This window comes from Xiphophorus maculatus, chromosome 1 (assembly GCF_002775205.1).
Source record: "Xiphophorus maculatus strain JP 163 A chromosome 1, X_maculatus-5.0-male, whole genome shotgun sequence".
Taxonomy (NCBI): Eukaryota; Metazoa; Chordata; class Actinopteri; order Cyprinodontiformes; family Poeciliidae; genus Xiphophorus; species Xiphophorus maculatus.
Genome location: NC_036443.1, coordinates 25,077,545 through 25,093,335, shown reverse-complemented (window position 1 = coordinate 25,093,335; position 15,791 = coordinate 25,077,545). Strand labels below are relative to the sequence as shown.

General features: G+C 36.2%; 1 protein-coding gene across 3 annotated transcripts; it reads right to left on the bottom strand.

Annotated features, from left to right (window-relative positions):
* Nucleotides 1-3,288: 3,288 nt before the first annotated feature.
* Nucleotides 3,289-11,586, bottom strand: LOC102231032 (sodium/potassium-transporting ATPase subunit beta-1-interacting protein 3-like). Of its 3 annotated transcripts, none has more exons than XM_023330889.1 (6): nucleotides 11,438-11,586; nucleotides 8,721-8,858; nucleotides 7,574-7,654; nucleotides 5,848-6,041; nucleotides 5,367-5,424; nucleotides 3,289-3,976 (listed from the first exon to the last, which is right to left on the bottom strand). In XM_023330889.1, the coding sequence occupies exons 1-6, from the start codon at nucleotides 11,489-11,491 to the stop codon at nucleotides 3,941-3,943; spliced, it is 561 nt and encodes a 186-aa protein (XP_023186657.1). In that variant the 5' UTR covers nucleotides 11,492-11,586; the 3' UTR covers nucleotides 3,289-3,940. The 3 variants fall into 3 exon arrangements, with proteins under 3 accessions (XP_023186657.1, XP_023186665.1, XP_005816596.3); XM_023330897.1 differs by having other exon boundaries at nucleotides 3,946-3,976; nucleotides 5,844-6,041; XM_005816539.3 differs by lacking the exon at nucleotides 3,289-3,976 and adding an exon at nucleotides 4,219-4,279 and having other exon boundaries at nucleotides 5,844-6,041.
* Between the last annotated feature and the right edge of the window lie 4,205 nt (nucleotides 11,587-15,791).

Here is a 15,791-nt window from a genome sequence, read left to right as displayed (position 1 = left end):
TATATAAAAAAATTCCCTTCTCACCCACCGCGGGTGGTTCTTATCCTCTGAGCTCGGGTCCTCTACCAGAGGCCTGGGAGCTTGAGGGTTCTGCGCAGTATCTTGGCTGTGCCAAGGACTGCACATTTCTGGACTGAGATGTCTGATGTTGTTCCTGGGATCTGTTGTAGCCATTGGTCCAGTTTGGGGGTGACTGCCCCGAGGGCCCCGATGACCACAGGCACCACTGTGGTCTTCACCTTCCAGGCCCTCTCCAGTTCCTCCCTGAGGCCCTGGTATTTCTCTAGTTTCTCGTGCTCCTTTTTCCTGATGTTGCAGTCGCTTGGTATTGCTACATCTATCACAACGGCTTTCCTCTGTTGTTTATCCACTACGACAATGTCTGGTTGGTTCGCCATTACCATTTTGTCTGTCTGGATCTGGAAGTCCCACAGGATCTTAGCTCTGGCGTTCTCCGCCACCTTTGGGGGTGTTTCCCACTTTGATCCCGGGGTTTCCAGTCCATATTCTGCACAGATGTTTCTGTACACTATGCCTGCAACTTGGTTATGTCGTTCCATGTACGCTTTCCCTGCCAGTATCTTGCACCCTGCTGTTATGTGCTGGACTGTCTCAGGGGCCTCCTTGCACAACCTACACCTTGGGTCTTGTCTGGTGTGGTATATCTGGGCCTCTATTGCTCTGGTGTTTAGGGCCTGTTCCTGGGCGGCCAGGATGAGGGCCTCTGTGCTGTCCTTGAGTCCAGCTTTTTCCAGCCATTGGTAGGATTTACTGATATCAGCCACTTGGGTTATTTGCTGGTGGTACATCCCATGTAGGGGCTTGTCCTGCCATGATGGTATCTCTGGCACCTCAACCTCCGTTCCCTGTTGTCTGAGATATTCACTGAGCACATTGTCTGTTGAGGCTTTGTCCCTGATGTATTTATGGATCTTAGTTGTTTCGTCCTGGACTGTGGTTCTCACACTCACTAGTCCTCTGCCTCCTTCCTTTAGTAGTTTTCTAGTCTTAATATCAGTGGCTTTTATCTCCTCCTTTGGCCAGCTAATTATTCCAGCAGGGTATCTGATTACTGGCAGGGCATAGCTGTTTATTGCGCGGATTTTGTTCTTGCCATTGAGCTGGCTTCTCAGGACTTGCCTTATTCGTTGGAGGTATTTAGCTGTGGCTCCTTTCCTTGTGACCTCATCGAGGTTGCCATTTGCTTGTGGTATACCTAGGTACTTGTAACTGTCCTCTATGTCTGCTATTGTTCCTTCTGGGAGTGAGACCCCTTCTGTGCGGATGACCTTCCCCCTCTTTGTGATCAGCCGACCACACTTCTCTAGTCCGAATGACATCCCAATGTCCGTGCTGTAGATCCTGGTGGTGTGGATCAGTGAGTCGATGTCTCGCTCACTCTTGGCATACAGCTTGATGTCATCCATATAGAGAAGGTGGCTGATGTTGGCCCCATTTTTGAGTCGGTATCCGTAGCCAGTCTTGTTGATAATTTGGCTGAGGGGGTTCAGGCCTATGCAGAACAGTAGCGGGGACAGAGCATCTCCTTGGTATATGCCACATTTGATGGACACTTGTGCAAGTGGTTTGCAGTTGGCTTCAAGGGTGGTTTTCCACAGCTTCATCGAGTTTGCAATGAAGGCTCTCAGAGTCCTGTTGATGTTATACATCTCTAAGCATTCAATGATCCAAGTATGCGGCATTGAGTCATAGGCTTTCTTGTAATCAATCCAAGCCATGCACAGGTTGGTGTGTCGGGTTTTGCAGTCTCGGGCAACTGTGCGGTCTACGAGGAGTTGGTGTTTGGCTCCTCTGCTATTTACACCGATACCTTTCTGTGCCGTGCTCATGTGTTTATCCATGTGTTTGCTTATCTTGGCCGCTATGATGCCTGACATGAGCTTCCATGTTGTGGAGAGGCAGGTTATTGGTCGGTAGTTGGGTGGGACTGGACCCTTTGATGGATCCTTCTGGATTAGGATTGTCCGCCCTTCAGTTAACCATTCAGGGTGAGTCCCACTTTGTAGCAGCTGGTTCATTTGGTCTGCCAGTCGCTCATGGAGGGCAGTGAGTTTCTTTAGCCAGTAGGCATGGATCATGTCAGGCCCTGGTGCTGTCCAGTTTTTCATACCTGAGACTCTTTCTTGGACATCTGTCACAGTGATGGTTACCAAGGCTTGCTCAGGGAGGTTATTATGGTCCTCTCGTAGAGAGATCAACCACTGTGCATATATATATATATATATATATATATATATATATATATATATATATATATATATATATATATATACTGTATATATATCGTAGATGTATAGTCACATACATTGAGATATACACATATAGACATACTTATATACATATGTATGTACATGAATATGTATATATTTACACATATGTATTACATGGCTTATGTTTGCAAAAATCCCAAAAATATTTATATAATTTATCCCATATCAATCTATGAGTTTTATATAAGTACAATGTAAAATATGTATTCATAAAAAAATATCTAAATTTTATTTTTAAGTCTTTGGGTCCTCCATAAATTTGGTTTCTGGGCTGCTGTAAACCTTTTCTAAAGTCTGACCCAGGCAGAAAACTGCAGCACCACATCTAGGAGGAATTAAAGTTGTTAATGCCTGAATTTCTACTGAATAGACTTGTAAATATTTTTAATTTAGGGTATTTTTATGTTATATCTTCTTTCAGAGGAAATTATTCTTGTAAACCATGGAAGAGCTAATCTAATTTCAAACTAAAAAATTGGAAATTGTTACATATGAAAACAAAGTTTTTAAAGATCAAATAACTTTTTAAGGAAATTTTTTAGTTTAGGACAGTCATTTTAAAATTTTGAGCTAGAGATATTCCATATAGACTCCTGATTCCAGGAACCAATGAGACAGGACTTTACTGAAACATCCAATCAGAAGATGAAAAGCAGATAGTAGCTGTTGCTAGCCTCTGTATGATGTTATATATTGCTTATAATATTTATACTGCAAGCGTTGAGGAGAAATACAAATAGATGATTACCCAAATTAATGACTAATGTGAGCTATTTACCAAAATCCGCTTAAAGTCAGACATGACAGTTTTGTTGTGCCTAAGGATTTGCTTTCCAGAATAGGTGGAAAACTTCTGCCACATTTTGTGTTTCATTTTTTCCACCATTTTGGAAAACAACATTTAAAACTTAGAAATGTTACATAAAGAATTGAGAAATATAACACAAAGTTTAAAGAAATACACAAAACCTTAAACATACCATGACCAGTTGTGATTTAATGTGAAATCCAGGTGATTTATTATGACACAAATAAAAACCATGGAGTTGAAACTAAAGACAATTAAATCATATTTAGGTTACCGGTGCAAAATTTAATATTAATTTAAGCAACAAATAACTCAAAATAAAAACCATTTACTCCAGGTTGACTGGTTTCACTTTCTTTAGGTCTTGAGGTGCAGAAAATAATTAAAAGAACAAAATCAGCAAGAAGAAACAATGAAAAGTCCATTAAAAATAATCACAACACTTTTCCCCGATCAGTACATTTAGTGAACTAAAAAAAATGGGGCAAACATTTAAAACACTCCCTCCAAAATCTAACCCACATGTTGAGATTCAAACACATTACAAATACTTTATTCTGTTGGAACTTTTTTTGGACCGGTCATACGCAAGATGCAACTTTATTAATTCATATAGCAATTTTTACAGCTCATTCTCTGTAAGTTAGCCACAGTACACAGAAACAGAAGCATAACATGTTTAATTTTATTATTACTTTATTGTTAACCACATATTTTTATGCAGTTTTTTTTACAACAAAAATGAAATGTTGAAATGTCCAATAAAAAAAATGCTGCACTTAGCACAGCCCTCTTTTTTTTCTATGAAACGTTTCTAGAGAAGTGATGCACCTTCTTCTTTTTACCCATTTGAGGTGAAGAAACGTCTATGCGCCACCTAGTGGTAACAAATGTTTAGTACACTCAGTATTATTGGGAAAAACGGAGATTCATTTAAACAGGAGCTTTCGTCGAGCTCATCTTAAATGTTTTACAGACGAGGAGACACGTAGATTAGGACCCAATCTGATTCTTAAACTGGAAGATTATGTCCTTGACACATTGTTAAGTCCCTGCCTTGATCACAAGTTTCACAACCAAAATTAAGATGATGAAGATGAAGATTGGGTCTTAATGGTCCTTTTCTGCCTGGATTCTTTACAGTATTTTTGAACAGATGTTCCTTACAGTCATTTGTAATCTGAAAAAATAATAATAATTATCAAAGAAATGTGCATAAGAGATGTAAGAGCAAGCAGAAATCAAATTGGTTGCAAACAAGAAAGAATGAAATGGTGGAAGATTAAGGACTTTAATCTTCTGAGATCAAAACTCAGACTTCTCAAACTCTGAATTCTGAAATTAAAGTCCAAATTTTGAGATCAAAGTCAGAATCCTGACTTTGATCTTCTGACTTTGACATTTAAACAGAATTATCAGAAAAAAGTCAGAATTGTGAAGAAAAAAATCTGTTTTAGAGATTAAAGTCTGAATTCTGAGGAAAAAGTCAGAATTCTGAGATTAATGTCCAAATTTTGAGATCAGTCAGAATTCTGGGAATAATCTACTGAGATTAAAACTCAGAATTCAGAACTTTGAGGGGAAAAACTGAATTCTGAGATTAAAATCATAATTCTTTTTTTCAGTGGCCCTCATCTTCTTTCATAGTATCTTCCATGACTTTGCGAAATACCCTTGAACCTTTTCACATTTTCACAAATAAAATGTAAAAAAGTGCTGCGAGTGTGTGTATTCACCCTGTGTATTTTCTTGCCAGCTTACACTGATTGGCCAACTTGTTTGGGTTTATTATTATTGTTATTAGATACAAGCTGCAGTGTGTGTGGAAGACCTTCATGCACCAGCTGACAGGCGTCACTTGACTTTTGTAAGTTTATTTTTCAGCTTTCATAAGGGAGCAAAATATTTTTCTAAGAATTTTTCAGCTGGGCAACAAAAAATAACGTGAAAAACATTTTATCTGCTGTCTGACTCTTTTTTTCTCTGAGTTACAGTTTATATCTGAGAAAAAGAAAAACATGAGAACACAATAACCTGACTTTAGAGAATTATCCTTGAAGTAGTTTTATCTAAATCAACACTCGGACTCTTCAGTTCACCCACAGCAACAACAACAATTAACTAAGTGAAGGTTAAACAAAGCCAAAGTCAAAAGAAAATCACAAAAAAAGAAAAAAGAACCAGGCAACAGAACATATTATGACAATTTCCTATGAACTAATGACATTCTGAATGTAAATAAATTATGGTAGATTGTTTTTACGTACAGCTTTCTTCCTCTGGAAATCTGCTGACAGCATAACAGGAACAAACGACTCCCAGGAGCTGAGGACAAATTCAACAACATCAAGTTTCAAAGCTTCCTGCTTACTTCAGATTTTATCTTTTAGCCAGCAAAAGATAAAATAGCACATCACAATGTCCCAGGTGAATAAAGGTTTTGCTGAATTTCTCTGTGAATTGTGGTATTTGAAAATAAAGATAAAAAAAATACAATTTTCTGTTTGTTGAGTGATCTAATGTTGCACAATATAATCAAAATTCTGATTATTTGTGCAAAGGTTTATATTTTTTAAACTGAGGTGAACTTTAAGCTTCTTGGTTACGTTTGTCCTTTAAACTCATTAATTAGTGAAGAGAGTAAATATTCAAAACCAAGTAAATGTGTTTGAGTTAAAATTTAAAGACCTGACAGAGGAAGTTTTGCTGTCAGTTTGTTCAACTGGTTAAAATGTGAGACTCACTGACAGAAGGAGCTGGGCGGCGCACTGCAGAACCTCCAGGTACTGGTACTGCAGCCAGCAGCTCGGCACTGAGGCCAGCTGGGGGTTCTGGTGCTCGTTCCACCTGTCAGAGGGCAGGTTCTGGCTCTGACATCCCAGCCCATTGTTCTTCCACCAGGAGGAATGTGAGGAAATTCCCAGGGAGAGGATGTGGCTGTCCTGCAGCAAGACCGGGAGAAACGGACCCGGTTAAACCAAATTCTCCTTAAGTAATGTTTTCTTTATGAGGTCAGTGCTGAGTCACATGATTTTTGTCACTTAAACATTAAAATGTACTAAACTTTAATATTGTGCTGTTAAAATATAATGAGAATGGTCTTAATGCACAGCATATAAACAGATAAATGTAATAAAATAATTTTTATTTGGAAAGACGCAGTTCCTGGATTGGCTTTTATATTTAACATAAATAATATGAGAAATTATTTTTGAAAAACCTAGTTCAAACAAAACAAATAAAAGATGATTGATACAAGATTACCAAAATTATTATGTCATAAAAAGAATACATCCTGCTTTTGCACACCGCACTTTCCAGTTTTTTATTTGTAAAATTTTTTGAATTATGTATAATTTTCTTTCCACTTCACAGACGTGCACCACTTTGTGTTGATCGTTCACACAAAAGTCCAATAAAATATGTTTATATTTGTTGTTGTAATGTGACAAAATGTGGAAAAGGTCAAAGGGTATGAATACTTTTACAAGCGACTGTAACCAAACTTGTAAAAAAAAAGGCAGATTTTCTGATTCAAAACATTAGAACTTTCCTTAATGTATAAATACTCTCCGACAAACCAAATTAGTATTTTGATTTTATTTTTTCCCCTTTTAGGTCTGTTTTGCTAAGTGGTTTTTTTTTCTGTTAAGCTAATAAAAAAATCAATAAATAAATTACAATATGAATTAATTGAATAATACACTTGTACATAGAATTGAATATAGTTCAACAACCCAAATGATAAAAACAACAAAAATGAAAACAATAACAGAACAATAAAAGAATTTGAAATAAAAACCGTGAAAATAAAAATAGAGATATTGTCTTCAATGAAAAACATTACATTTCCGTATTATTTTGTACTGCGCAGTAGTGTTACTGATCATAATAAACAAAAAAAATTAATAAAATAATATACATATATTTTTATAGTACTTTGAGAGTAATGTGAAGAAAAAATTAACTAGAATAAATTATTAAACTCAAAAGAAAGTAAATAACGTCAGATTTAAGTGAAACCAAATATGACAGGAATATAATAAGCAGGGAAACACAATAAATCAGCACTAACATCAGTATTAGCCGATATTAGTAATTTCTTAAAATATCGGTATTGGCCCAATAAATAAAAGTGGGTCAATATTAACAGCTGATCTTTATCTCCATCTTGTTAACTTCTGATTCTGGAAATCTTTTTTCCCCAAAGTATTAAAAACTTAGAGAAACATATATAATGAAATATAGGTAATATTAAAATCAAATACTGATATCTGCTCAAATTTTCAAACCTAATAATAAATATTTTAAAGTAGATATTTAGTATCTGATGACAGAGAGCAACTTTAAAATAATTTTTTGCGCCTGTTATCATATGGGATCAAAAGAGAAACAGATTTAAACGCTGAGCTAATTAGAGACTTCAGTCACTGCAGGCGCCTCTAATTATCCGTCCTAAATAACCGGGCCTCACCTTCGAAAGGCCTCCCAAATCCAGGTAGAGACAACTCACAAAGACGTTCCAGCCAATCCACACAAACATCCACAGCAGGTACTGGGAATCAGAAACAGAAAAACAATTCATTTCACAAAGATGAGAAGCAAAGTAACTGAGACAGAAGCTCTAGATCAGCGTTTCTCAAACTTTTTTAGACTGAGGCCCACTTAAAACCACATCACTAACACTCATGGACCACCTAACTCAAAACTTAACACAAAATCTGAATATGTACCACCTGGAGTGAAAATATTTGTCTCTTAACGCACTTCTTATTGTTTTCTTTGTTCATCCAATGAGAGGGATGGTGGTGTTTTGTAAATGTGACTGGCCACGACAAAGCCATGAATACATAATACAAGAAAAATGGACTTGAGTTGATTTGGCAGAAACAAAAATCCTCTTCAGCGTCATAAAATATAAAACTTATACACCGATTCTATCAGTTGTAAGCATTGTATTCATTTGCAGATTAAATCATAAAAAAATAGAAATAAGAACAGTTGTTGACCTGCCAGCAGAGAATCATAAGCAAGTTCTTTGTTTTTTACTCAAATGCGTAAAAAACAAAGAACAGTTCTCACCAACTGAAACTCGTTCACAGCCTAGAGCGTTCAAAAGAATCAATCAATCAAACAAATTTTATTTGTATAGCACATTTCAGCAGCAAGGCATTTCAAAGTGCTTCACATCATATCAAACTCAGAAACACAATGCAACATAGAATCAACATTCAAAACACAACATTAAGTCAGGTTCCATCAATAAATTTGTAATTGATTACGTTTCAAATGCAATCTCTAAACAGGTGGGTTTTTAGTCGAGTTTGCATGAATCGCACTGCTAGTAAACTACCAATTCTCTCAGCAGATACAACTTGGCTTCCTCCGATTATAAGTTGTCTTGGCGTTGTTTTCTTTCCACCTGTATCTTCATTTTTTTCTGAGTGACCCGGTTTTAAGCCACCTATCCATTATTATTTTCAAACCCAAGCTTTAGCTAAGCTAGCCGTGTGCGTCGCACTCTGAGCTGACGTCACGGCAAAATAAACTGTCGTTTGCATGCAGTACCCTGCGGACCGCTAGGGGGTGCCCAGTTTGAGAAAGAATTTTCTAGGCGTTACCATGGTGACGTAGCGTGACTGGTACTGGATGGCCCCGAAAAGTCCCAAGATGACCGCGACGATATGGAAGAAGTTGACCATGATGGGAGCCCACTGGTAGCCCAGGAAATCGAACACCTGCCGCTCCACCGCGGTAATCTGTCGGCAGGACGATAATTCACACTCTGTAGACTCTACAGTCCAAAAACTTTTACTAAAGTAAGAGTAAGTAAGAGTAGTACTTCAACATACGGTATTTTTACTCAACTAAAAGCAAAACACATCTAAGAAATTACTGAAATCCGAGTAAAAATGCTACTCACGTACTGAGTAACTGATCAAAACATCAACCATTTAATATTTGAAGACGGATCCAAAATATAAAGTTATGTGCAATTTTGGTATTTTAATCATTAAAATGATAATAATTCATGTAAACAACAAAAATATAAAATAAAGACAAAAGAAACATTTCTCCAAATCAATTTCTTGCAATATAAAACTTTAACAAAACTCCATTCGTGTGTCTAATGAATTTTTATTATTATTATTTTTTAGCTTAAACAAGATTGTTGTTCATTTAGTGAAGTTACACTGTAAAAACAGAAAATCGTGTCACATATTTTTGGTCCAGTTTCTGGTACAAATGCCTTAGAACATTTTAAATAAAACAAAACTAGTTTGCAAGTAACTTTTCAGCAAGATATACAAGTTTGTTTTAAGTAAACAATTATTAATATTAATAGTAGTTTCACTTATAACTTGGGAACTAGTACTTTTTAAATTAGTAGGAATTATTGACTTAAAACAAGCTGAAAAGTTACTTGTAAATTAGATTTATTTTCTTTCAAGTGTAAGTTATTTGCACTAGAAACTAAATGTAAAAATACTTGGTGATTTTGAGTTTTTGCAGTGCACTCACAGTGGGCAGAGTACCCAAAATTTTACTCAAGTAAATGTAGCTAGTTACTGCCCAACACTGATTCAGAGACAGCAGACTTTACCAAAAAGAAAATCTGCTGCACCCCATCATCATTATCGTCACTTTTGCAAGTTTTGTGTGTGTGGATGTGTGTGTGTTTGTGTGTGTGTGTGTGTGTGTGTGTGTGTGTGTGTGTGTGTGTGTGCGTGTGTGTGTGTGTGTGTTGTCATGGCAACCGGCCACAGGGGCACAGCAACCAGTGGGTGCAGCCTGGAGTCTTCTGAGGTCACATAGGGGCATGGTGGGTGGGAAGCCGGGATTTTATTGTGTTAGCCTGCCTCTGCGTTTTAATAATTTATTAATTAGCAGGTTTTATTGAACCTGATGTCAACCAAACACAATAAACCTGGGGTTTTAGTTTTCACTGGAACTATTTTATTTATCTTTTCAAGTGTATTTATTTCAAATGTCTGTTTTTATTATTTCAAAAGGACTTTTCTAAATATATTTCTAAAACAGTTTTGGAAATATATTCATAGATGAACTAAAACTGGGGTAAAATAACTAATATTTGCGCAAAGTAGAAATAAAAACAAATCAATACTGCCATTTAAGATAATCTTGTAATAATAAAATATTATTCCAAAATATGTATGGAAAGAAAACAAATTTTAAAAAAACATTTTATTCCTAATTATTTTCTATTATTTATATTTCATTTTTATCTGTTGTAGAAATTTTCAACATTACTTTCAGTTTAATCTCAATATTTTACTATTGCTTATCTCAAGTAATTATTTTTACTCTATTTTGGATGTCATTACAAATAAAACTGACGTTTCATGTATATTTTTATTTATTATTTTTAATGTGTTATATTCTTCACATTTAATTCTACATTTTCTGTAATATTTTTGTAGTTTTATTTGAATATTATGTTATGTACTACGCTTAATTTCTGGAATGGTTGCTGATTTTTTTATAACCTTTATAAAACTGAAAAGTGCACTCTTAAAAGATATTAAATTTTTCTAAGACACTGTGCAAACCAGTTAATTGTTATATTCAAACCAGTAACAGCTAATGAGTTTTTCAGGTAATGTTTTAGCTACATTTATTTCATTTGATGGAAAACTCTATTGTTTCTACCATATTAACTTAGTTTATAATCTAACAGCGTCTGTGTTGTGAGCTCAAGATTTTCTAGTAAAGCATTATTAAATGTTTATTAAACATAATCAACAGGTGCTTAAGTTGAATATTTTATAAAGTGTCAGTATTTTGCAGTGTGATAACCCCACACTGCAAAAACACAAAATCTTACCAAGTATTTTTCTAGTTTCTAAGGACGTTAATACATTTGAAATAAGACAAAACTAACTTTGAAGTAAATTTTCAGGAAGATATAGCTTATTTTAAGTCAATAATTCCTTAATATTGATTTTAAAAAGTATTAGTTCCACTGGCAGATTATGGGAAAAATGTCTCATAAAAATTAAAATAATTTTTTCTTTTTTCCGTCAGTATTAAGAAAGAACTGACTTAAAACAAGTTTCTATGTTTTGCTGAAAAGTTACTTTTGTCTTATTTCAAAAATGTTTCCATTAGAATAATAGTGCTTCACCAGACTAAAAAGCACTTGATAAGAGTTTGTGGTTTTGCAGTGCAAAAAGCTGCATATTTAATTGTACAATAATGACATTCTGATGTAGATTTTGTAATTTTTTTTTATATACAGCTTTACAAACAGAAAGTAAACAAGCAACAGCTGGTGTGACGTGTTTATGATGCAGCATGATAAATGAAAACCTCTTACCAGCTGCACGCAGCACAGCAGGACCAGCATGCATCTTCCGGAGCAACAGCCCATCTTCCAATAGCGGATTTCCAGTTCTCCTCAGGCACAAGCGCCGAGCTTTCTGAATGGTAAACCCAGACGCACACAGTGCGGTTCAGCCTCCGGAGGAAAACACGGGAGGCTGTCCCTGCGTGGAGCAGGGGGAGGGGAGGTATGACGGGTAATTCATGCCCCGGTGGGGAGGAACCTTAACATATTCTGTAGTGGACTTACAGAATATATTAATCAGAGTTGGGTTGAACAAAAATATAAATGCCCCATGTCAAATATTGTTGCCATTTGGAGTTAACAACTGTAAATGAGCATTTTATTGTACAAAAGTAATATTTCTCTTGATTTGTGTATAATTTTTAATCCAACTTGCTGTCAGTGAGCATTACTCAGTGAGTTGTTTTTTACTCAGTGCATGGGTAGACAATCCTTGGACTCAGGACAGTAAAAGTCCATCCCAAAATGTCAAATTTTGTCACAAGTCATAATGCCTCAGATGTTGCAAGTTATGCGGGAGCGTGCCAATGGCATGTTGGATGCAGGTATGTCCACCAGAGCAGTAGCTGCACAGCTCAATGTCCATTATCAGACTATCGGCCGTTTAAGAATTGGTTTCTGGCACTACTGCAAATCGACCTCCTCCTCGTCGGCTATGTGTGACCACTTCAGCACAAGATGGCCACATCCGACTCGTCCATCTGCGAGATAGGTGAAGACCAGCGACACACACAGCTGATGAGACCATTGGTCCGCACAACAGACGCATCACACCTCAAACCGCCTACAAGAAGCCAACTGGGTCAGAATAAATTCCTCAACCTGACCGCTATCATGTTCAAAGGACTGTCAATCCACTGCAAATGGCCAAACCACGATGTCATCAACGCCAATATGAAGATCAGTAATTACTGAAAATATACTTTGAGTTTCTCTATATATTGCATAACCCAAATGTTCATAAAACTCTACCATTTAACATGAGGCGTTTATAGTTTTGTTCGGTATAGTTACATTTACTCAGTTACATTTACTTTTGGGAGTATCTTTACTGCAGTGTGCTTTTTACTTTTACTTGAGTAATTTGATTTTGAACAAAATTTCTGGATTCTCTACCCACTGTGAGTAACTTCACTAAATATTGTTTTAACCAAAAATTCACCAGACTCAGACACACACCTGTGGCTTTTTGTTAAAGTTTAATAAGTTTAAGCTACTCATTACTTCTGTGTTGCAGAAATATTGTTTATATCTGTGATTTTATTTCAAAATACATTAGTGAAAATATGCATTTTCATTTTACTACACATGCTATTAAAAAGAGAAGCATTAGAACTGATGTACAGAAAATAAATATGTCGTTCTGTGTTATGCAACTTTACTCAATGCCAACTGATGCTTTATGTAATGATGGTAAAACAATATTTTGGGAAACTGCAAACAATGCGATTTAGTGATCGGGGAACTTAATCTATTATACTAGAGTTAATTGTATTCAACCTAAACTTACATGTCTTTTTAGTTATTTAAATTCTGTAACGAATTGGTGTGCGGACGACTGCTGCAGCTAAATGATGTCTAGCATACTAAATAAACTAAACATCAGCATTTTATTTATGCAGTTTATGCTAGAAATATGACTTTGATCACTTGCATAAGCAATAACTTTGTATTGTGTTTGATGCAATCTTACAAAGAAACTGTTTACTTTGAATAAATTAATTGAGCTTACTGTTTCTGTTTTTACTGTTTTCACCCATCAGGTATAGCCATACTGAAGGCTGCTGAGAGGTCGACTTGACCTTTGTCTATTTTTGTTTTTATCAACTTTTTAACAAGGAATTAGTCCAATATAAGATATTATTTAGTCTTTCTTAAAGTGAAACATTGTTTTTATCTGGGGAATATATTGCTAAATTCGTCATTGTTTTTGACAATAAAGATTCTTTTCCGTTCTACTTTATACATAGTTCTCTTGTGACGTCACACTTCCAGGAACGTTGTAGCTGATGGCCATCTTGGTAAGTATCCGTAACTAACTAATGGCAGTTGCTATGGAGTTGGTATGACAACAATAAACAAGGCACAAGCTTAGGACTAGCTCTCATCTCATTCCTATCTAACTTATAGAAAAATATGAGTATAAGTGTTGTTTGTTTTATATACTTTCATTTTGTTGGTTTCAAACCATCGTTTGCCTTTGCTCTTCGCTGCGCTTGCCTACTAAGATGGCAGTTCAGTGGCGCAGATCCCTTCCAGCTTGAAAAACCTTCCAATTGTTGAGCTACATTTGATGGGCACTGCGCCTTTACCTAGCAACCCAAGAGGAGATCCAGCACATTTGGTCAGCTGGTTTTACAGCTCTATGCGCTGTACAATGGCTACTGGAAAAGACAATTGTTTTGTTTTTTCTTTACCACTAGGAAACCACATGCTGCATTCTTGTTGGGTGTGGAGAAGGCTCTACTAATGCTTTTCGAAGATGTAGGGTTGTATAATTGCGCATTTATTTGCAGCCATCTTCATGTGAGAGTGTAAACGTTGAGTTGGCAGGCATGGCAACAGCAACAGCTTATTTATATTTAATGTGACGAAACAATCTTATTCTGAAAGGAGCTCAAAATAAACCTGGCCAGACTAAAATCTCAATGATTTTGTGACAAAAATTTGATGAACGTGTTTTGTGTAGCCAATAAATCTGTCCTAACCTGTTCAGGGAAGCACAGTAGTTCACCTTTAAATAGATGTGGAGATGTATACGCATGCAGTACACATACGTAAGTGCCTTCGTGGCAGGACACTGGAGTCCAGGCCTTCAAAAGACCTCTCAGTTTGTTTCTGAGCGCGGCATGGATCAGCCCTCATACAGCAACACCGTCCGCTGCCTTCTGATAGGTGGCTCCTCATCCTCAGTGCTCTGAAGACTCCAGCAGGTGGGGACAGTGGAGGAGCTGAAGGCTCCAAAAGTGTTAAAAACCCCAAACTAGACCAAAAGAAACACACACCACGGGTCACAAACAAACTGTGGGGGGTTTCCTGGTTACACAGGATTTGAGTTTCAGTGTGCAGGAGTCAAAGTAGTCAAACTTCACTGTTATAATTAAATATTCATTATACTTTTAATTCATTTTGGACTCTGGGAGTTCACTTTTCTGCTTCCAACCAAATATTTTAATAATATATAGCAATATTTCAGGTGTTTTGATTGACATTTAACTGTATTTCTGTATTTCAGTCTAAATAACTCCAGAGCAACAACATTAAAGGGAACCTATTATTCTTCCCTTATTTTAAGCAAATTAGGATACGTCTATGTGTTAAACAAAATATGTTCATTACATAAAATTATTATTAGAAAACAAAATTTCACCTGCTTAGCTTTGTATATTTTTTTAGCTCCTTTCACAATTTAGGGCTTTGTCACTTTTATGCAAATAAGCTGGTACTGGTCACGCCCCCAACTTGATGTTTACACTCGCATTTTTTAAACATTAAAATGGCTGCAAATAAATGAGCAGTAATACAACAATACATCTTTGAAAAGCATTAGTAGAGCCTCCTGTATAATCAACACTAATCCAGCAGATGGTTTTCTGATGGAAAGTCAACAACAAAGCACTTGTCTTTTCCAGCAGCCATTGTACACTGTAAAAAAGTGTCTCTAATTTACAGTAAATTTTACTGTATAATTGCTGTAAAATTTTGGCAACCACAGAGTAGAGTAAATTTAGAGTAAATTAGAGATTTTTAAAACATTTATTTTACAGTGTACAGCTCATACAAGGTAAAACCAGCTGACCAAACGTACTGGAATTCGGCTGGCGTTGCTAGGTAATGGGCTGGGCTTGGCTGGGGTTGCTAGGTAACGGAGCAATGCCCCTGGAATGTGACTCAACAATCAGAAGGATTTGGAAACAGCTCACTGTCCGGCCATAAAACATGAACTTATTGCCAAAAACTGGATGTGTGTGTTTTTTTTTAAAAAAAGCTTGGGCTGTTTTTTGAAGCAGTTGAGACCATTGGAAAAACAAAAACGTGAAAAATGCAAATTGTTTATAATAAATCCCCTTAGAATGCAAAATTGACATTTTTTGTAGAGTTTTGGCGTAATTGATGTTCTGAGAAAGTTGTTCTTTCAGCATGTTTTTGAGTTTGTAAACTCCAGTTAACGATTAATCGACTTATAAATAATAATCGTTTCAGCCCTACTTCAAATAATCTGAACCATTTCCTTTCCAACCCATTCATTAGTTCTCTAATTGCACTGCCCCATATTCCCAGGAGGGGGCGCTGGAAAGGAAAAACCAGGTTGATAATTGGGGGG

Excerpts from the sequence above, each read along its gene's own strand:
- LOC102231032 (XM_023330889.1), bottom strand. The coding sequence starts at position 11,491 with ATGGGCTGTTGCTCCGGAAGATGCATGCTGGTCCTGCTGTGCTGCGTG. Across the intron at positions 6,042-7,573 it reads ATTTGGGAGGCCTTTCGAAG|GACAGCCACATCCTCTCCCT; the intron begins GTGAGGCCCGGT and ends GTCTTGCTGCAG. Across the intron at positions 5,425-5,847 it reads TGCGCCGCCCAGCTCCTTCT|CTCCTGGGAGTCGTTTGTTC; the intron begins GTCAGTGAGTCT and ends ATTTGTCCTCAG.